This window comes from Mustelus asterias, chromosome 13, assembly GCF_964213995.1.
Source record: "Mustelus asterias chromosome 13, sMusAst1.hap1.1, whole genome shotgun sequence".
Taxonomy (NCBI): domain Eukaryota; kingdom Metazoa; phylum Chordata; class Chondrichthyes; order Carcharhiniformes; family Triakidae; genus Mustelus; species Mustelus asterias.
Window position 1 is genome coordinate 23,720,073 of NC_135813.1, and position 22,014 is coordinate 23,742,086.

The 22,014-nt window shown below is 42.8% G+C and overlaps 1 protein-coding gene across 35 annotated transcripts in view; it reads left to right on the top strand.

The window, feature by feature from the left end:
* Positions 1 to 22,014, top strand: part of strbp (spermatid perinuclear RNA binding protein) — a 187,711-nt gene that overhangs the window by 83,105 nt on the left and 82,592 nt on the right. For 21 of the 35 annotated variants that reach the window (XR_013499347.1, XM_078226530.1, XM_078226525.1 and 18 more), the window contains 2 exons: positions 7,387 to 7,516; positions 9,492 to 9,683. Coding sequence is in view for 16 of the 35 variants with exons in the window: in XM_078226558.1 (XP_078082684.1) it covers positions 9,681 to 9,683 (3 nt within the window). In the remaining 19 variants the exon portion in view is untranslated. The remainder of the gene's footprint in view (positions 1 to 7,386; positions 7,517 to 9,491; positions 9,684 to 22,014) is intronic. The other 14 variants (XM_078226527.1, XM_078226526.1, XM_078226545.1 and 11 more) reach the window with 1 other exon arrangement.

The window sequence follows — 22,014 nt, forward strand, 5'->3', positions numbered from 1 at the left end:
TGATCCTTAAGAGGCCCAACCTGCATATTAAGTTTTTGTGATTCATGTACCAGGACATCCAAGTCCCTTTGTACCTCAGGGGTTCTGTAATATTTCTCCATTTAAATAATATGCTGCTTTTCTAGTCTCCCTGCCAAAGTGGACAAGTTCACATCTTCCCACATTACATTCCATCTGCCTACTCACCTAAGGAATTTGCAAAGGGACATTGGCAACTTATTTTCCTACCAATCTTTGTGTCATCAGCAAATTTGGGAACCATACATTCTGACCCTCATCCAGGTCATTGATATAATTGTAAATAGTTGAAGCCCCCAGCATTGATCCCTGTAGCACTCCACTCATCATATCTTGCCAACATGAAAATGACCCATTTATGCCTACTCTGTTTCCTGTTAGCTCACCAATCCTCAATCCATCCTAATGTGTTTACCCTCTACACCATGAGCTCTTATTTTGCGCAGTAACCTTTGATGTGATACTTTATCATACACTTTCTGGAAACCTAAGTATAGCATATCCACAGATTCCCCTTTCTCCATGCTTCTGGTTGCTTTCTCAAAATAACTCCAATAAATTAGTCAAACATCATTTCCCTTTCACAAAATCATGTTGACTATGCCTGTTGCATTGAGATTTTCTAAGTGCTCTGCTCCTTCCTCAATAATAGATCCTAGCAATTTTGCTATGGGAGTTGTTCAGCTATAGTTTCCTGCTTTCTCCCTACCCCTTTTGCTTGAATAGGGGGGGTCACATTCACCATTTTTCAATCTGATGGGACCTTTCCAGAATCTAAGAAACGAGGGGGCAGCAAGAGAAAGAATAGGCCCACTCAAGGATAATGGAGGGAAGTTATGCGTGGAGCCACAGGAAGTGGGTGATATCCTTAATGAGAACTTTGTATCGGTATTCACAAAGGAGAAGGACATGACAGATGTTGAGGTCAGGGATAGGTGTATGAATGTTCTAGAGAATGTCAAGTGTTGAGTATCCTAAATTGCATTAAGATAGACAAGCCCCTGGGGCGGGATGGGATCTATCCCAGGTTACTGCGGGAGGCAAGGGAAGAAATAGCTGGGACCTTAACAGATATCTTCACATCTTCTTTGACCACAGACGAAGTTCCAGAGTACTGGAGGATAGCCCTTGTTTAAGAAAAGAAGTAGGGATAATCCAGGAAATTATAGATCAGTGAGCCTGACATCAGTGGTGGGGAAGCTTTTGAAGAAGATACTGAGGTACAGGATATATGCACATTTGAAAGAAAATGGATTAGTTAGTGACAGGCAACATGATTTTGTACAGGGAAAGTCACGTTTCACCAACTTAATTGAAGTTTTTGAAGAGGTGACAAAGATAATTGATGAGGGAAGGACTTTAGTAAGGCGTTTGACAAGGTCCCACATGGCACACTGGTACAAAAACTAAAATCACATGGGATTCGGGTGGGTTGGCTAGATGGATACAGAACTGGCTTGGTTATAGAACAGTAAGAAGTCTCACAACACCAGGTTAAAGTCCAACAGGTTTATTTGGTAGCAAATACCATAAGCTTTCGGAGCAATGCTCCTTCGTCAGATGGAGTGGTCTCTGTTCTCAAACAGGGCACAGACACAGAAATCAAATTACAGAATACTGATTAGAATGCAAATCTCTACAGCCAGCCAGGTCTTAAATGTACAGACAATGTGGGTGGAGGGAGCATTCAACACAGGTTAAAGAGATGTGTATTGTCTCCAGACAGTACAGCTTGTGAAATTGTGCAAGTCCAGGAGGCAAGCTGTGGGGGTTACTGATAATGTGACATAAATCCAACATCCCGGTTTAGACCGTCCTCATGTGTGCGGAACTTGACTATCAGTTTCTGCTCAGTGACTCTGCGCTGTCGTGTGTCGTGAAGGCCGCCTTGGAGAACGCTTACCTGAAGATCCAAGGCTGAATGCCCGTGAATGCACTGGGATAGGATGAGATTTATACTGTAGTATAAATGCTTACGAGGAATTTGGATGTGGTTACGGTGACAGAGACTTGGTTGAAAGAGGGACAGGACTGGCAGCTGAATATTCCGGGGTACAAGTGTTTTAGGTGAGACAGAGGAGGGGCCAAAAGAGGTGGGGGAGTAGCAGTATTAGTTAGAGAGCATATTACAGCGGTGCAGAGGGAGGACAATTCAGAGGGGTCGTGTAACGAGTCACTGTGGGTGGAGCTCAGAAACAGGAAGGGCGCTGTCACTATGTTGGGGGTATACTACAGGCCCCCCCCAACAGCCCAAGGGAAGTGGAAGAACGGATATGTCAGGAGGTAGTGGATAGGTGCAGGAAAAATAGGGTTGTAGTGGGAGACTTCAATTTCCCTGGTATAGACTGGAAATCGCGTAGGGCTGGGAGTCTGAATGGGGAGGCATTTGTAAAATGCGTACAGGAAGGTTCTTTGGAACAATATGGAGATAGCCCGACGAGAGAGGGGGCTATACTGGACCTAGTACTGGGGAATGAGCCCGGTCAGGTCTTCAAAGTTTCGATAGGGGAACATGTGGCAAATAGTGACCACAATTCTGTTAGCTTTAGGATAGTGATGGAAAAGGATGAGTGGTGTCCCAAGGGTAAGGTGTTGGATTGGGGGAAGGCTAACTTTAGTGGGATTAGGCAGAAATTGGCAGCTGTTGATTGGGAGAGGCTGTTTGAGGGTAAATCCACATCTGGCATGTGGGAGTCTTTTAAGGAACAGTTGTTAGGCTGCAGGATAGGCATGTGCCTGTAAAAAAAGGATAGGAAGGGTAGGATTCGAGAAGCGTGGATAACCAGGGAAATTGAGGGATTGGTCAAAAAGAAAAGAGAGGCGTATGTTAGGTCCAGGCAGCTAAAAACGGAGGGAGCTCTGGAGGAATACAAAGAAAGTAGGAAAGAACTCAAACGAGGAATTAGAAGGGCAAAAAGGGGTCACGAAATGTCCTTGACAGACAGGATTAAGGAGAATCCCAAGGCATTTTATTCATACGTTAGGAACAAAAGGGTTGTCAGGGGAAAAATCTGACCCCTCAGGGACAAAAGTGGGGAATTATGCTTGGAGCCCAAAGAAGTAGGGGAGATCCTGAATGAATACTTTGCGTCGGTATTCACAAAGGAGAGGGATGTGTTGACTGGGAGTGTCTCGGAGGGGAGTGTTGACCCGTTAGAGAAAATCTCCATTACAAGGGAGGAAGTGTTAGGTTTTTTAGAGAATATAAAGACTGACAAATCCCAGGGCCTGATGGAATCTATCCCAGGCTGCTCAGGGAGACGAGAGATGAAATCGCTGGGCCTCTGACACAAATCTTTGTCTCGTCACTGAACGCAGGTGAGGTCCCAGAGGATTGCAGGATAGCTAATGTGGTTCCGTTATTTAAGAAGAGTAGAAGGGTAACCTGGGAAATTATAGGCTGGTGAGCTTGACGTCCGTGATAGTGAAGTTGTTGGAGCGGATTCTTAGAGATAGGATGTATGTGCATTTAGAAAGGAATAAACTCATTAACGATAGTCAGCATGGTTTTGTGAGAGGGAGGTCATGCCTCACTAACCTGGTGGAGTTTTTTGAAGAAGTGACCAGAATGGTTGACGAGGGAAGGGCCGTGGATGTCGTCTATATGGACTTTAGTAAAACGTTTGACAAAGTCCCTCACGGTAGGTTGGTGCAAAAGGTTGGATCTCATGGGATAAAGGGGGAGGTGGCTAGATGGGTGGAGAAACTGGCTTGGTCACAGAATAAGAAGTCTCACAACACCAGGTTAAAGTCCAACAGGTCTATTTGGTAGCAAATACCATAAGCTTTCGGAGCGCTGCTCCTTCATCAGATGGAGTGGAAATGTGCTCTCAAACAGTGCACAGAGACACCTTGGTCACAGAAGACAGAGGGTGGTAGTGGAAGGGTCTTTTTCCGGCTGGATGCCTGTGACTAGTGGTGTTCCGCAGGGCTCTGTATTGGGACCTCTGCTGTTTGTGATTTATATAAACGATCTGGAAGAAGGTGTAACTGGGGTGATCAGTAAGTTTGCAGATGACACGAAAATGGCTGGACTTGCAGATATTCAGGAACATTGTCAGAGGCTACAGAAGGATATAGATAGGCTGGAAATTTGGGCAAAGAAATGGCAGATGGAGTTCAATCCAGATAAATGCGAAGTGATGCATTTTGGTAGAACTAACGTAGGGGGGAGCTATAAGATAAATGGCAGAACCATAAAGGGTGTAGATACGCAGAGGGACCTGGGTGTGCAAGTCCACAGATCCTTGAAGGTGACTCACAGGTGGAGAAGGTAGTGAATAAGGCATATGGCATGCTTGCCTTTATAAGACCGGGCATAGAGTATAAAAGTTGGGGTCTGATGTTGCAGTTGTATAGAACGTTGGTTCGGCCGCATTTGGAATACCGTGTCCAGTTCTGGTCGCCACACTACCAGAAGGACGTGGAGGCTTTGGAGAGAGTGCAGAGGAGGTTTACCAGGCTGTTGCCTGGTATGGAGGGGCTTAGTTATGAGGAGAGCTTGGGTAAACTGGAGTTGTTCTCACTGGAAAGATGGAGGATGAGGGGTGACCTAATAGAGGGGTATAAAATTATGAAAGGTATAGATAGGATGAACGATGGGAAGCTTTTTCCCAGTCGGTGGTTACGTTCACGAGGGGTCATAGGTTCAAGGTGAGGGGGGGGGAGAGGTTTAACACGGATATCAGAAGGACGTATTTTACACAAGGCGGTGGGGGCCGGGAATGCGCTGCCAGGCAAGGTGGTGGAGGCGGACACACTGGGAACATTTAAGACTTATCTAGATAGCCACATGAACGGAGTGGGAATGGAGGGATACAAAAAAATGGTCTAGTTTGGACCAGGGAGCGGCGCGGGCTTGGAGGGCCGAAGGGCCTGTTCCTGTGCTGTATTGTTCTTTGTTTTTTGTAGTGGTCCGGGGGCGGCAGGGGAGAGCAGCTGTGAGAGCTGGATAGATAGAGAGCCAGTGGTTGGCAGAGATGGGAGAGATTGACAAAGAATTCAGAGACAAAAAGACAATAAATACATTGACATTAACAATATAAATACATTGGCTACAAGAACCGGTCAGAGTTTGGATATTCTGTGGTGAGTACCTCACCTCCTGAAACTCCAAAATCTGTCCACCATCTGTCAGGCACAAACCAGGATTGCAATTGAATATTCTCCAATTGCCTGAGTTAGTACAACTCCAATAACACAGAAGAAGCTTGACACCATCTGGGACAAAGCAGCTCCTTTGATCAGCATCACAGATGCCACTTTAAAAATTCACTCCTTCCCTCAGCATTGTGCACCATTTACAATTTGATTTGATTTATTATTGTCACATGTATTAGCAAAGAATGAAAAGTATTGTTTCTTGCGTGCTATACAGACAAAGCATACCGTTCATAGAGAAGGAAATGAGAGAGTACAGAATGTAGTGTTACAGTCATAGCTAGGATGTAGAGAAAGATCAACTTAACGCAAGGTAGGTCCATTCAAAGGTCTGATGGTAGCAGGGAAGCTGTTGATATGTGACCTCAGACTTTTATATCTTTTTCCCGACGGAAGAGGGTGGAAGAGAGAATGTCTGGGGTGCGTGGGGGTCCTTATTTATGCTGGCTGCTTTGCCGAGGCAGCGGGAAGTGTAGATAGTGCCAATGGATGGGAGGCTGGTTTGCGTGATGGATTGGGCTACATTCACAACCTTTTGTAGTTTCTTGCGGTCTCGGGCAGAGCAGGAGCCATACTAAGCTATGATACAACCAGAAAGAATGCTTTCTATGGTACATCTGTAAATGTTGGTGTGAGTCGTAGCTGACATGCCAAATTTCCTTAGTCTTTTGAGAAATTAGAGGCGTTAGTGGGCTTTCTTAACTATCGTGGCGGCATGGGGGGACCCTTTCTACTTCGTCCCCGTTGATGTAGACAAGGACATATTCTCCTCTACGCTTCCAGAAGTCGATGACAATCTGTTTTGTTGACATTGAGGGAGAGATTATTGTCGCTGCACCAGTTCGCCAGATTTTCTATCTCATTCCTGTACTCTGTCTCATCATTGTTTGAGATCCAACCCACTACGGTGGTGTCATCAACAAACTTGAAAATCGGGTTGGAGGGGTATTCAAAGATGCATTCACAGGATGCAGTGTAAAAACTTGCTGAGGATTCTTCAACAATACCTTCTAATCCACTATCCTCTACCACCAGAAGAACAAGGCAGAAGATGCCTGGGAGCACCGCCACCTACAAAATTCCCTTTGAGTCATATGCCATCATGTTTTTTGTTTAATTAAATTGACATTCCTACACTCACTGAATCAAAATTGTGGAACTCCCTCCCTAACAGCGCTGTGGGTGTGCCGACACCACGTATACTGCAACACTTCAAGAAGGCATTTCAACCACTTCCTTGAAGGCAATTAGGGATGGGCAATTCATGATATCCTGCCACCTCCAGTGTGATGCCACCATTAAACACATCTTCCCCATCCCATTCAGCGGGCTAAAGGGACAGTTCTTTTTATCATACCCTTATTCACTCCTCAAGACACCCCAACACTCCATCCCCTTCATACAGCACCTTTCCATTCATTCCAGGTGAATCAGCGATTTACATGCACTTTTTTCAACCTAGTCTAATGTATTTGCTGCTTCACAGTGTGGTCATCTCTACACTGGGCAGGTCAAATGCAGATTTAGTCACCACTTTGCAGCACACTGTTGTTCATTGCACAAGCATGGAAACTGAAACACCCGGAGGAAACCCACGCAGGCGCTGGGAGAATGTGCAAACTCCACAAAGACAGTCACCCAAGGCTGGGTTCAAACCTGGGGCCTGCTGCTGTGAGGCAGCAGTGCTAACCACTGTGCCACCGTGACACCCACTGACCCATCTTGTTTTCTTTATTTGCTTCAGTTTTTCACACATTTTTGCCTTCAGTCAGAAGCAGCACCTGCTCTTGGCACATCTTTTGTTTCCTTTCCTTGCCCCATCACCATTCCCATTGACCCTGGAAGATTAACTGTTCCATCATTCAATCTCTCCCGTCTTGCACCTTATCACAGACCTTCCTTTAGTCCTTGTCCCACTCACACCTTGCTCAAAATCTAATAATTCTTTTCAGTTCTGATGGAAAGCCTGAAATATTAACTCTGTTTCTCTCTCCACAGATTCTCCTGACTTATTTCCAGCATTTTCTGCTTTCACTTCAGATTTTCCTGTACCTGCAGTTTTCTGCTATTCAACTAATTGCAGTGTTTTGTGTGAATAGTATAATGTTGAAATTTTGAAAATTTCTACAACTTTCTCCTATTGGAGGGATTTGTACATCTGAACATTTTAATTTTCTATCTGTTTCTCCTGTGCAATGAATACTGCAGCTTTCCAGTTGCGCCTTCAATATACGAACAAACCAGCTCTGAGACTAACTCACGAGTGTTCAAGGAAGTAAATGCATCCATTAAAAACACTACTGGAGAAACTGGATCTATGAGTAGCAACGTGTTGCTGGTAATATACTCGACTCTGAGTTCTTTAATTGAATCTAGTTCTAAGTGCTCTCCTAATACACTGGAATTCAGTCTCACTTTTGCATTTCTGGGTTTTTATGCCGGGTGTTTTCTTAGGTTTGGCTTCACTGACCTGCATGTTAGTTATGTGAATGTAAACACAAGCCATTTCGAAATTCTCATCTTTTCAAAAGGTAGAACTCCATAATACATTCTGTACACAATATAAATGCTATCCGATAACTATTTTATTGAAATAAACCAAGTAACCAGTTACGTAAGTGAATTATACATTTCACTGTTCTCATATAAAGCAGCAAAAACAATACTCGCTTTCTATCAACTTTAAAACAGACACTTTCTTATGCTGAACATGTGGCACTTTCAAAACTGGCCTAACCTCTCTGCTGTTGGCGTAGACTTAAAAGACAGCTTTTGTATTGATCTTTTCATAAACAATGTCAACCTGAAATATTAACTCTCCACAGATGCTGTCATTGAGTATTTACAGAATGTAGTACTTATTTCAGATTTCCAGTATCTGCAGTATTTTGCTTTGGAGCCTTTCTGCTGGTAGAAAACGGAAAACAACTGATTTTTTTAAATTGGGAGATATACCATATATCCACATATATCTTTTGAAGATGCGCTGAAACAAAAGGCTCTTTCCCATATCACTATTAAATGTAAAGTCTATTTAAGACAAAGGGGAGCCAGTGGCGCAGTGATATTGTCACTGGACTAGCAACCCAGAGACCCAGGGCAAGATCTGGGGACCTGGGTTCAAAGCGTGCCACTGCAAATGGTGAAATTTGAACTCGAGTCTAATGCTGACCATGAAACTATTGTCGATCATTGTAAAACCCATCTGGTTCATTAATATCCTTTTAGGAAAGGAAATCTGCTGTCCTTACTGGTCTGGCCTACATGTGACTCCAGATCCACAGCAATGTGGTTGACTTGCAAATGCCTTCTGAAATGGAGAGCAGTTAGGGATGGGCAATAAACGGTGGGCCCTGCCAGTGACACTCACATCCTGTAAAAATGAATTTTAAAAAGATACAACCTTTACTATGTATGGTGAAATCCTGTAGCCCAATGATGCAATTAGCAAATTAGACTCCCTATTGTGTTTCCTCAAGAATTTGCACTTTGTGGAACCTGCTGCAGTCAGCTCATTTGATTCCTGAGCTTTTCCTTTTGTGAAATTATTTGTGTGTCCTTGAGTTTGGCTATTCATATAGCTGATTTCAGCAATAAAGAATGTTAATAGCTCACCACAAACAAAAAAAAAGTTATTATACCAGTCACAATTGATGAAATAACACAAGTAACTGTCTTTTGAACGGCAGATAGTTTTAACTACTCAAGATTTATCGCTAAGATTTTGCATTACTGGATGTTTGGGAAATGGCATTTTTAACCCCCTGCAGCTGTTGAAAAATTTGCAAAACTAACATTCTGATTTAGTGCGTGAACTCTTAAAAGTTCATGAGTAGAGATTATGTACATGTGTAAAAACTAATTTAATGAGATGAGAGATAATTAATTTCTCTGTGCTGATTGAATGCATCTCATCCATCTGGAAAAAAAACAGGCGTTTAAATAGTGTGTGCATTTAACAACATTTTTGTGGTTTCTGGTGATGTCAAATGGGAAGAAAGAAATCTTGGCCTGCTTAACCTATCCAGAATCTTGGGAATATTGGGGCAGCCAAGCAATCAATTAGATATGCTGGAGACTGGTGGTTCCATATTCCCCAGAGCCTCTGCTCTCAGTTCAACCTTAATGGTGTGACCATTTTTGAAGATGGTTACCTCCTCATGTACTAGTTTCAATTCTACATAAGCTATGATTTTAAAATTGAAATTTGTATTTTGCTTTTGTAACTTAAAAGAAATTGCAAATTAACGTTATTTGGCCAAGTGATTTTTGTTGCCTGAGTTTCACTTTGGATTGCTGGTGTTTTTCTCCAGGTACATTAAAAAGAACGTCTTGCTATACCATTTGCTATTTTAAGATCTGAGTTGTCGAGGGATTGCAAGAGCTTATGAGGAATTTCTGTTGCGAGAAAGAAAACCAGTGGCTAGAGGAGACTGCAGAACGTAAGGAGCATCAAACAGGGAAAGACGGAAAAGGGAAGCTGGAATAGCAAGTGGAGAATCATGGTATGTTCTTGGATTTTGTCACTTCTGACCTTGTTTTATGTGAAAAATTAGCAAGCAGTCTAATGGATTCAATCAGAATAGCTGAGTAAAACAAAAATCTATTTGGTGGTTTGGTATTAACTACATGGATACTACAATTCCATATGCAGATTGTACTGTTCTTGATTTATTTCCAAGGTCTTTAAACCACAAAATGAAGCCTCGAGTCTGCAGCATATGAATTATTAATTGCAAAGTGGATGTTCATAAATTACGCGCTCTAATGAAACTGTCGTTAACATGCTGCTGTAAGATGCCAAATGACCTTGGACTCTGCTGCATAGCTAAAATGTTAGGTGCTTGTCATTGTCCTTTGTGTAGCAAAATCATTGCAGTGAGTGAATCTGGATACTTTGACAGATGCATCAGCTAGCTTGGCTATTGTTAGGTAAACAGATGCTGCATGTCAGCACTATTTAATCTTCTGCTCAAATTACTTTATTGTATCACCTGATTACATGGTGAAGTCAAAAAGCACTAATGAAACTTAAGGGAAATAGCTACTACCACTGCTCAGAAAAGAGACATGCTGTCAAAGCTTTTCATCTTGCACCCATCAGGACAGAATTTACAAGAAAACCAATTGTAAAAGGAACAGTGATTTATACTATGAGTAGAGCTTGCAGTTTGGCAAGTGGACTTTGGTAGCAACATTGCCATGGAGAATACACCAGAGATCAGTTAATTGCCAAGACTTTTTAAAAATTGAAACCAGGCAGGTCAGCTCTAATCAGTCAAGGCATTGCCATGGAGAATGAACCAAGGAATGGCTGTCTCTCACGCTTTTGTTTTGCCTCAAAAGGCACAATCCATTGAAATGATCCTTCTGTCTGCAAAAGGTAGGGCCCTGAGCGTGAATATATGGAGCTTCTGATATACGTAAGTGAACCAACTGAGGATCTTAAATTGGTTGTCACAATCAGGCTTGTTTAGCAAGTGTAGTCCAATCACGGAATTGCAACTAATGTTGGACATTATGTTTTGAGTTCTGCAAGTGCAGGCCTGTAGGTACAGTCGGTACTTTGCCTGTTGCGAACAGCTGAAGGGACATGTGGTTTGATGGGATCCACGAGTCTTTGGGACGTACAGCCTATTTACTTGGCATCCCACCGATACTGAAATTAATTTACCACATTACTCATTTGTGTGACAAACAGAATGTCTTTTTGACTTGACAGCAGAATCCTGTTAGTAGAAAATGCCACTCCTGTTACGACTGCGAAATAGCAATGTGAACTCCTAGCTTCACTTGTTGTTCAAATTTTTGAGACACCTTAAGTAATCTGAAGCAGACAGGTCATTTTTCAGGATGGAAAGTGGCGGCCTTAGGCCCATTCGTGAGTTTGCGTAATGTACAATGAGCAATGATCTGATAAGTGTAGCCATTACCCTGCAGGATAGCTTTGATGCGTCGTATTTCAGCATCAAGCTTGCATGGCGAAATGATGGATAATATTTCCAAGGTAAAAGTTACTGTAAGGGAATAATGGAAAATGCAGCTAAATCTGGAGCCCCCAAAATTGTATTTTGCTTGTTTGGTATAGCAGTGCCCTCGGGACAGAATGAAGAAACACAATATAAATGGGAAAAACAAAACAAGAAAAGGGTGATGAAATATGAATACCCAGAGCATTCGTAGGTTGGGCAATGTAAAACTGTCTTCCCTAAGACCTTGCTGACAGTTCTGCCAGATAATCGAGACGGTGGATAATTGGGAATTCAGAAAGTTGCATCTTTACGTAACATCTACATGTGGAATTATGGGCATGAAAAGATAGCGCTGGCCTCTTCATGAGGTTCCAAGAACCCAGCTAGTTGTCCAGCAATCCTGCTCTCAGTAATCCAAACTAGTAAGTCTGTTTGCCTTCAAACTGCCAAATTAAAATTATCCAGTGTTCTCAGTGCTCTTTGCAGCAAAGATTTTTTTCCCACTAACAAGGCTAAGTGTTACAAACTAGTCATTTCTTTTCCACTGCCCGGTAATACCCTGGTATGAGACCAAGCCCTGAAGACCAGGAAGACTCCATGTTATATCGATTGTCTTCATTGAATCAGCCCAAATTGCATTGTGAACAGTGGAGAAGAGGAGTCAATCTCTCATTTGGTTAAATAACCCTGAATACAGGAGTACAACGTGAGATCGGGTTTCTGCTCCCAAATACAATCCATGTTTTTGCCACATATGTGCATCCATTCCTCCGTGGTGGAAAGGCTTATGTATTCTGATGATCCCTGAGCAATGTCGTCAGGAGAGACTCTTTGCCCCTGGTAGAATCATCCATGGCAGCAAAGTTGTGTGTGGCTGCCACACAAAGTGTAGTTCAAAACGTCCTCAAAGTGGAACAGGGCATCTCTTCAAATACGAAGCTGGAAGAAGGCTGCAGCGTAAGGTAATCCTGGTCATTGTGGTTAAACGTGTGACCAAAATTTGACGACCAACCTGTCAAGGTTGTGTAGACAGTGATGTGCCCCAAAGTTCCAATGCCAAACAAAGTCACATGCAGACTTCTACCAAGGACTGTTTGTAAAGTCCTGTGGCAGTGGAGAATTGGTGATCGGGGCAGGGATGTGAACCTGGGAGCCCCTAGTCAAGAGTCTTCACACAGGTGACAAATGCATGAAAGTCACTGGACATCTTGTTGGGAAAGAGGTACCTTTGGCAGCAGTATCTATGACTGTGCAGTATTTTTCAGAGTACTCTCTCCTCACCCCAAATGGGGAAGAGGCTCGAAAAAATGTCCTGAAAAGAGTTTGTCCCTGTTTCTCCTAACTTGGGAACCACATTGCGGGATCAAAATCTGTACGGGTTCAAGAAAGTAAACTTTAAACATTGCAACTTGACATGTTCGAAACACTCGTGGATAATCTTAAGAGTGACCATCCAGAAAGAAGATCTGCGATTGTATCACGTGAGTTATCAAGACTCCAAATTGACATCACTGGCCTAAGTGAGGCACATCTACCTTGGAAGGGGCAGCTGAAGGAACAAGCAGGTGGATGCACCTCCAATTGGAAAGGAAAGGCTGACAGCAACTCTCGTATTCAGAGTTTGTTTTGCCATCAGGAATAAGTTGTTGGATTCATGGCCAGAACTCCCCAATTGTTTAAATAAAATGTTGAAAGACACTACACCTATAGCTTAGCCGTAATCAGAATGGCCTTGATCCTTGACTCTGATGAAGATGTTAAGGAAACATTCTATTCTGATCATTATTAACCCGTCACTGCCATCCCGAGAAAGAAGATCATCCTTCTGCGTAACTTTAATACCAGTGTTGATCATGACTCTAATGTCTGGAGAGGAACTATTGGAGAAAACTGGTTGAGAAAAGCCAATGCAAGTGCTGTCCCCCAGCTGCTGACAATATGTTTAGCGTGGCTTCATTATAATATACACCCCCTTTTGCCAGAAGAACAAATATAAAACCACATGGAGGAATCCTAGATCAAAGCATTATGATCTAACTTAGTAACCTGCTTTCCTCCCATATCCTTTGATCCCTTTAGCCCCAAGAGCTAAATCTAACTTCTTGAAAACATACAATATTTTGGCCTCAACTGCTTTCTGTGGTAGCAAATTCCACAGGCTGACCACTCTCTGGGTGAAGAAACTTCTCCTCATCTTTTCCCTAAATGTTTTACTCCATATCCTTCGACTGTGACCCCTGGTTCTGGACTCCCCCGCCATCAAGAACATCCTTCCTGTATCTACGCTGTCTAGTCTTGTTAGAATTTAATAGGTTTCTATGAGATCTGAACCTCCCCGCCCCCCTCATTCTGCTGAACCCCAGCGAATGTAATTCTAACCTACTCAATCCCTCCACGTATGTCAATCTCGCCATCTCAGGAATCTGTCAGGTAAACCTTCGATGTGCTCCCTCTATAGGAAAAACATCCTTGGATAAGAAGACCAAAATTTCACACAATATTCCAAGGTCCTGTATAATTGCAATCAGACATCCCTGCTCCTGTATTCAAATCCTCTTGCCATGAAGGTCAACAATTGCCTTACTTTCAGTGACTGATGTACAAGAACACCCAGGTAATCATAGAATAGAATCCCCACAGTACAGAAGGAGGCTCATCGGGTCTCTACCGACCACAATTCCGCCTAGGCCTTATTCCCGTAACCCTCATTTACCCTGCTAATCCCCCTGACACTAGGGTCAGTTTAGCATGGCCAATCAACCTAACCTGCACATCTTTGGACTGTGGGAGGAAAGCGGAGCACCTGGAGGAAACCCACACAGACACGGGGAGAATGTACAAACTCCACACAGACAGTGATTCGAGGCTGGCATTGAACCTGGGTCCCTGATGCTGTGAGGCAGCAATGCTAGCCACTGCGCCACCGTGCCACCCCATGTGTCTTGTTGCACATTTCCCCCCTCTCAACCTACAGCCATTTGGATAATCTGCCTTCCTGCTTTTGTTATGAAGCTGGATGACCTCATATTTATCCACATTATCCTGCATCGGCCATGCATTTGCCCTCTCACTCAACTTGTCCAAATCACACTAAAGCATCTCTGCATCCTCACAGCTCACCCTTCCTCACAGCTCACCCTCCCACCCAGCTTTGTGCCATCTGTAAATTTGAATATATTACCTTTAGTTCCTTCATCTAAATCCTATATATATATACATATATATAGCTGGGGTCCTAGCACTGATCCCTGCGGTATCCCACTAGTCACTTCCTGCTATTTGGAAAAAGACCCGTTTATTCCTACTCTTTGTTTCCTGCCTGCCGACCAGCTTTCTATCCATCTCAATACACCATCACCAATCCCATATGCTTTGATTTTACACGCTAATCTCTTATGTCAGACTTTGTTGAAAGCCTGCCGAAAGTCCAACTAAAGCACATCCACTGGCTCCCCCTCATTAATTCTATTAGTTACATCCTCAAGACCATTGGGCTTGAACATTGTAGTCACTAGGACTGGTTCAGTGAAGACTTAGCTGAAGTATATGACCTTCTGAAACAAAAAACATGCCGCCTTCATTGTCTGGCAGAACAAGCCAAGGACTCAAGTTAAGAAGGCAGTGTTCTAACAGCTCAAGGCTGGCACTCACACAAATCGGGAAGATAAAGGACAAGTGGTGGGAAAGGAAATCCAGAGAGCTCCAGCAACATGCTGATCATCATGATATGCAAAACCATCAGGGCCATCTATAAACCATGGTCAAATGGACAACATCTTCATCGCCCACGGAATGGGATTTCTTTTCTTAAAGATGACAATGCCATCCAGCAATGCTGGAAAGAACATTTTCAACAGCTTCTCACCCATCAATCCACAGTGGCAACTTGCATGCTTCAGACTGCCCCTTGCTTGCAAAATCTACTACGATTGTTTCCAGATAGCCGTGAAATGTCTCCACCACCTGATCCTGTTTTCTCACCATTTTCCAATGCTCAGTGAGCTAGGGATGGGCAAAGAAAATACTTCACTGGAGCTCTCCTTGAAGTTCGGCAGCATTGACATTAATGACTAGGAGAAGCTTGTTATTAGTCATTCCAGATGATGACAACTTGTTCAGCAGGTTTTGAGCCCAATGCATTAATAAAAAGGCAGCAGCAGCAGAGAAGGAAAGAAAGGGAAGCAAATCCTGCCCTCCAGACCCTACTACTTGGTCAGAGGTCCTGACCTGCTCGATATGCATGAAGCAAATGGCAAATATTTTAAAAGTAACTATGGGAAAGTGCTTTTCCACAGCTAATCTTTAGTGTATGATTTATTTACTTAGCTCCTCTTCAGTCAATATCGCTACGCATTGCATTGGATGTTGTATTGGTGCGATATGCTAATGACCATCTTTTAACTTTTACTGCAAATGTCGTCTTAGTTTATCAAGTTAGTTGAATGCTTCACCTTGATTGTTAGATGTTATTTTGCATGCAACAAGCAGAACTAAATAGAACTGGGGGAGATGTATGTATCTCTTTCTCCACATTTTCATTAGACCCTCTTTGAAGCCATCTTTTTGATCACTCTTTGGTGATACCTATTCTGGTTCAGCATCCATTTTCATCATGTCTCTGTTTATTTTGTTGTTTTCCATCATACTTCACATAACATTAGAAGTTAGAACCCAGAATATTTAAAGTTTACTTATTAGTGTCACAAGTAGGCTTACACTAACACTGCAATGGAGTTACTGTGAAAATCCCCTAATCGCCACACTCCAGCATCTGTTCGACTACGATGAGGGAGAATTTAGCATGGCCAATGCATCTAACCAGCACGTCTTTCAGACTGTGGGAGGAAACCCGGAGGAAATCCACGCAGACATGTGGAAAACGTGCAGGCTCCACGCAGACAGTGACCCAAGCCAGGAATTGAACCTGGGTCCCTGGCACTGTACGGCAGCAGTGCTAGCCACTGTGCCACCATGCCGAACCAGGAAAGTGGCACCCTCTTAAGATTTATTTTGCAATGAACTTGGATCTTTTCTCAAACAACGTTCTTTCTGGCAAACCTCTTCCTTAGTCTTTTCAGCTTCCTAGCTCCAGATGATTTGTTAATAGCTTTTGAAAGCTCACAACGTTTTGAAGTCATCTGAGTGCAATAAATCCTCACTTAAAGTTATGGCCGCGTTCCTGAAAATCGTGACCTTCATGTTATGATCCTTGACCAGACCCCCAAGTTTTTGGTAAGATTTGGTGAGGGACAAATAATGTTTTGTTTAAAATAGACCAAGTTTGAGATTTAAGACACTTGCTCAGTGAATAAAGCTGCAAGATTCCACGGGCTTTGGACAAACAAAAATAAGCTTTAATATACAAGGTCAGAAAGATAGAACAATTTACAATATATATCTTTTACACTAACACCCAGGGTATATGTGAATAAACAAGCCAACTGAAGTCAAACACACCACACAATGAACGGCAGAAGCAACTGATGCAGAGTCCGTGGATTTCTCAATAACCCACATGTGTAACTCTGTAACATGTGTAACTCTGTGAAGTCACCCAATCTCACTGAAACTGTCTCTCTCACGAGGGATTCCGGTCTTTAACTTTGAAGATCTAACCTTGGAATTCTCTTCAATCATTGCTCTAACTCGGGCATCATCAATGACTGCCCACCTAGCAGGGTATCTATCTCATTTCCCGAGATTCCATTCGCCTGGATTCTCAAGTATATACTCAACTCACAAGCATAACTTCAGCTCTTTGGCTGCGCCGAGCTGGACACTACTGCTCCAAAGGGGTATCTTTGCTTCAATGGCCCATAGCATGGAGTCATTAATCTTCAGTTACCTTCTTGGATCCTCAGAACTTCTTCTGAGCCCTCTTGATTTACCAGACTCGGACAGCACCAATGACAGGCCACCTGACAGGATTTTAATTTAATCTCCTCCCAAGATTCTGTTCCCCTGGATTCCCAAGTATGCAGTCAAGCACCAACTCAACAACACCGCTTCGGCCATGTTGAGCAACTACTTTGCTCCAAAAGCCCTCTTTGATTACAAAAGCTTCCCTGAACTCTCTTCAATTAAAATTTACCACCAGCAGCCCTTTTCCTGTTTGGAGCCTGTTTCTCTACTATTTATTTTCTCTGCCCCCTAACTGGGTCTTTGTTTTAGGACCTCTGTCCCCTCTCCCTTTGGGACCCCTTTCCGTCCCCTCTCCCCATCCCCTGCCCAGGGGACTTGCAGGTGATGGTCGGCTGCACCTGGTCACATCACCCAGGATTTTGCATCCTGCCACGCCAGGCCCACCCAGCGAGCTGACAGTGCCAAACTGTTCACGTGCAGTGCACTCCTGGTCTGCATATATGTCACAAATATGAAGTTTGTGGAGAGTTGGAAGTACCCAACCTCCGCTATCGATGTTATGCTAAGTTTGACTTTCATAACAAGTGAAACAACTTTGTGAATTACCTCTCCCACCCGGGCGTTCATCCACCCCCCCCATCCCAACCTGGCCTCTCTGCCGCCCTCATCCAGCCCTATCTTCAGAGCCTGGTGTGGAGAGGCTGTATGATGGGGAGGGGGCTCCCTTTACACCCCAGGTTATTCACAGTTCACCCGACCGGCAGCCAACAGCCTGCGGTTCTGCACCATGGATCTTGTGCCTAGCTATCTCCCTGCAGCCTGGGCCTGTGGTGACTGCAGCAGCAGCTTTAGCAACAGAACATGGTGGTGGCTGGCTCAGCATTCAGTATGGAAGGGGCAGTACTCGAGTGCAGATGACATGAAACTGAAAATAGCAACTCGAATGAAAAAGTCCTGAAGAACGAACATTATGCTACAGCTATCAACTGACACTCTTTGTGATCTTTCCAAGTCCGTCTTCTCTACAGTGGTACCTTTACTACTTTTTGATATCACAGCCGCGACAGATAGATCAATCAATTTACTTGACTTGTAATAATGTACTCTGATGAAATGTTTCGGGCATAAGGCATATCTCTGTTAAACTAGGTCAGTCCTTTGGTGCATTATTAGCTACGTGCTTTTTTCCTATGTTAACTACTCTTTGCTAGTGAGGCAGGTTGGATATTACAGTGGAGAGGTGGAGGCATTGTTGGGGAGTTAAAATCAACCAAACATCAGTTCCTAATGTTTGATTATTGGCTAACTGATGATGCTTGATGAAGAGAAGATCAGGTAAAACTAAGAAGCTCCACAGTGTAGAGTAACTTGTTCATGTGAAGAATGAACACTTGGGAGCACGATACTGTAGGATGTCCATTATAGTGTACCCCAACATTCCCATATCTTCAGGAGTTTAAGAAAAGAGGAAAGAAAATGGGAAAACCACTGAAAGAAAATACTTTGAATGCATTCTGTGCATCAGATTTCTTGGCTGCTTCTGTCCTTCCTAATCCTGCTATCCAGTGAAACTGCATCCCGTTTTCTGGCTGGCTGGAGCTGAGTATTAATTGACCCATAAAACATTGAAGGCAAGATGGATCAAATATATAGCATAACTTTCCTCCAAAGTCTATTTGATGGCTTGTTTCATGAAAGACGTTGTTTACGTTTGGTAGCAACAAGCTGTTCATGTCTAGTGTAACCACCATTTTAATGTTGAATCACATGGTTTGCCGTTGATATCAGAACAGCATTCTCAGCACTTCATAGCATGATTAAGTGTCTCCTTTTTTAATTACAGTCCCAGGTCACTCATAACTTGTTGTCTTGGTTTGCAAAAGAGCCCAGGGCAAGCTATTACAAATTACTCTGCTTCTTGTTTGGAGACTCTAGAGCAGCCTGGAAATTTTACGTCATTCTTATAAATTGCATTGCCCACAAGGGACCAGTTTTCACCAGCACAGCCTCAAAATTAAGTCACTACTGTCACGTACTGTTGTAGTAATTTGGTATAATGCCTTTGCATGTGAGGATTGATTGTTTAATCATTTTTTAGGCCATACTGTAAATGGGTCATCATGTTTTTTGGTAATAGTTTATCTATCCTAGGAGGTAAATCACTTGCTCTGCTTTTCCATTACAAAAAGTAGTATCTTCAGCACTTCCATTAGAAATTAGCTTGTTTGCTCAGAGCCAACTGCCACTGCACCCCACTGTGTGAATCACCCATCAGTAGAATAAGAACAAAATAAGTGGGAACAGGAGTAGACCACACAACCCATGAAGCCTGCTCTGCAATTAAATAAGATTATGGTTGAACTTCTGTGCCAACTTCACTTTGCCACCATATCTGTGTAACCCATGATACCTGACTGCCTAGAAATCTACATATCTTGGTCTTGAATATATTCATTGACTGCGTCCACAGCTCTAAGTAGAGAATTCCAAAATGTCTCAAGGTTTTGAGTGAATTTTTTTTTCTTATCTGAGTTCTCTCTGGAATGAGCCTTTATCCTGAAACTATGGTCTCTGGTTCTAGATTCTCCACAGTAAGAAGTCTCACAACACCAGGTTAAAGTCCAACAGGTTTATTTGGTAGCACAAGCCACTAGCTTTCAGAGTGCTGCTCCTTCATCAGGACTTTAACCTGGTGTTGTGAGACTTCTTACTGTGTTTACCCCAGTCCAACGCCGGCATCTCCACATCGAGACTCTCCAGCCAGGGAAACAGCTTTTCAGCATTTACCCTGTCAAGCCCTCTTAATAATTTTACACATTTCAATTACATCATCTCTCGTTCTTTTAAAGTCCAGGGAATATAGGCCCAAAATACTCCCTCTCCCTTACATATAAAAAAAAGTCCAGCCTTTTGTGACTTCCTTATTTGCGTATTCACCTACCCACGCTAAAACCTTTGTACAGCACATCCCCTATCATGTGAGATTTTGTTCGTTTATTTGCGTTTTCTTTCTGTAGGAAGCAGCGGCCATGAGGAAACGGAGATTGTGTAAAAAGTCTTTTGCAGTGGACAACCACCATTCATCCATGCATCCACTGTCTCTGCAACTATTTCTTTTAAAATCTTAGGATATAGACTATCTGGTCCAAATGATTTGTCAGCTTTTCCATTTATTTTGCCAGTGCTTTACGAATATTAATTACTTTAAGTTCTTCACTCTGAGTGGCATCAGTTGGCATCTTCTACTGTGAAGCCAGAGACAAAATATTCGTTAACATCTCCATTCGCTATTATAATTTCTCCTTTCGTCTCTGGGGTCCCATATTTATTTTCACTGACCTCTTCCCTTTTGAATACCGATCTTAGAGTCTGTTTTGTATTTCTTGCTAGTTTACTCGAAATATTTTCTCCTTTTATTAATGTTTTGTCATTCTTTGATGCTTAAAACCCCTTCAGTTGTTATAATCCAGGTCAGAAACTCCAAGGTGTTTTACAAAGTCAGCCTCGACCATAAGTTTTACACTTGAATTTGGCATGGGTGAGCATGTTTCACTCCTGGTATGATTCAAGTGAACCTCGAGGAAGTGTTATAATTCAGGTCAGAAACTCCAAAGTGTTCGATGAAGCCCACCTGGATCATAAGCTTTGCACTTTGAATTTGACTAGGGTAAGCATGATATGTTTCACTTCACTTCAGGTATGATTCAAATGATAAACTAAGGAGCTTCTATCAAACAAAGTTTATTTAAGAATATAGTTAACATGTATGGAAAGAAAATTAGTAATAACTTTTATCAATTATAAATAAAAGCAAAACAATGTATAATGTATAACCCTTAACAAATATATCTAAAATGTTCCAATCAAACAAAAACTTCCCACAGACAAAAAAATCCCATTTTCACAGGTTTAACACAGCAAAAACTAATGCTCTCGTGACGCTGGAACTGAGTCCTTTGGTTGGAGAATTGAAAATCCTGACTTCTCATCCTTATAACTTCCAGCAACCCTCTGGATACACTCAGAACTGTTTGAAGTCAGAACAGCTTTCTGGAACACCATGTCTGCAACATTAATTTTCTTTTGAGGGAGTGGGCTCCACAATTGTAAAGTTAATTTTATAGGGTTACAGAGGTTGTTCAGAAGTAATCATCTCCTGAATGCACTAGCCCTAATGTTTGCAGGTCTTTTTAGTGTGACACTTGTGGGTAAGTACCATAGGTTCACACCATTAATAATTTCAGTGCTGAGTCTCATCAGTGAAGACCGCACCAAGGACACCCTGTGAAAGAACAATGTGTCTGACAGCAACTTCCTGGATTTTAACTATGCATGTATGGATGCCAGAAATTGTTGTTAAATTTGCCTTGTAATGCTTTGTTGGCTTTGTCGTTATTAGAACAAAGCCCAGGCTATTAAGTTTAGTTAAGGGGATGCGGTTGACAGAGGGGAACCGGTGGATGTGGTGTATTTAGATTTCCAGAAGGCATGCAATAAGGTGCCTCACAAAAGGTTGCTGCATAAGATAAAGGTACATGGAGTTGGGGGTAAAGTGTTAGCGTGGATTGAGGATTGGCTATCTAACAGAAAGCAGAGAGTCGGAATAACTGGGTGCTTTTCCGGTTGGCAATCAGTGACTAGTGGCATGCCGCAGGGATCGGTGCTCGGGCCTCAACTATTTACCATATACATAGATGATCTGGAGGAGAGGACCGAGTGTAGGGTAACAAAGTTTGCGGATGACACAAAGATGAGTGGGAAAGCAAATTGCGTGGAGGACACAGAGTCTTCAGAGAGATTTGGATAGGCTAAGTGAGTGGGCAAGGATCTGGCAGATGGACTATAACGTTGGTCAGTGTGAGGTTATCCACTTTGGAAGGAATGATAGTAAAATGGACTATTATTTAAATGGTGAAAAATTACAACATGCTACTGTGCAGAGGGACCTGGGGGTCCTTGTGCATGAATCACAAAAACTCAGTTTGCAGGTGCAGCAGGTAAT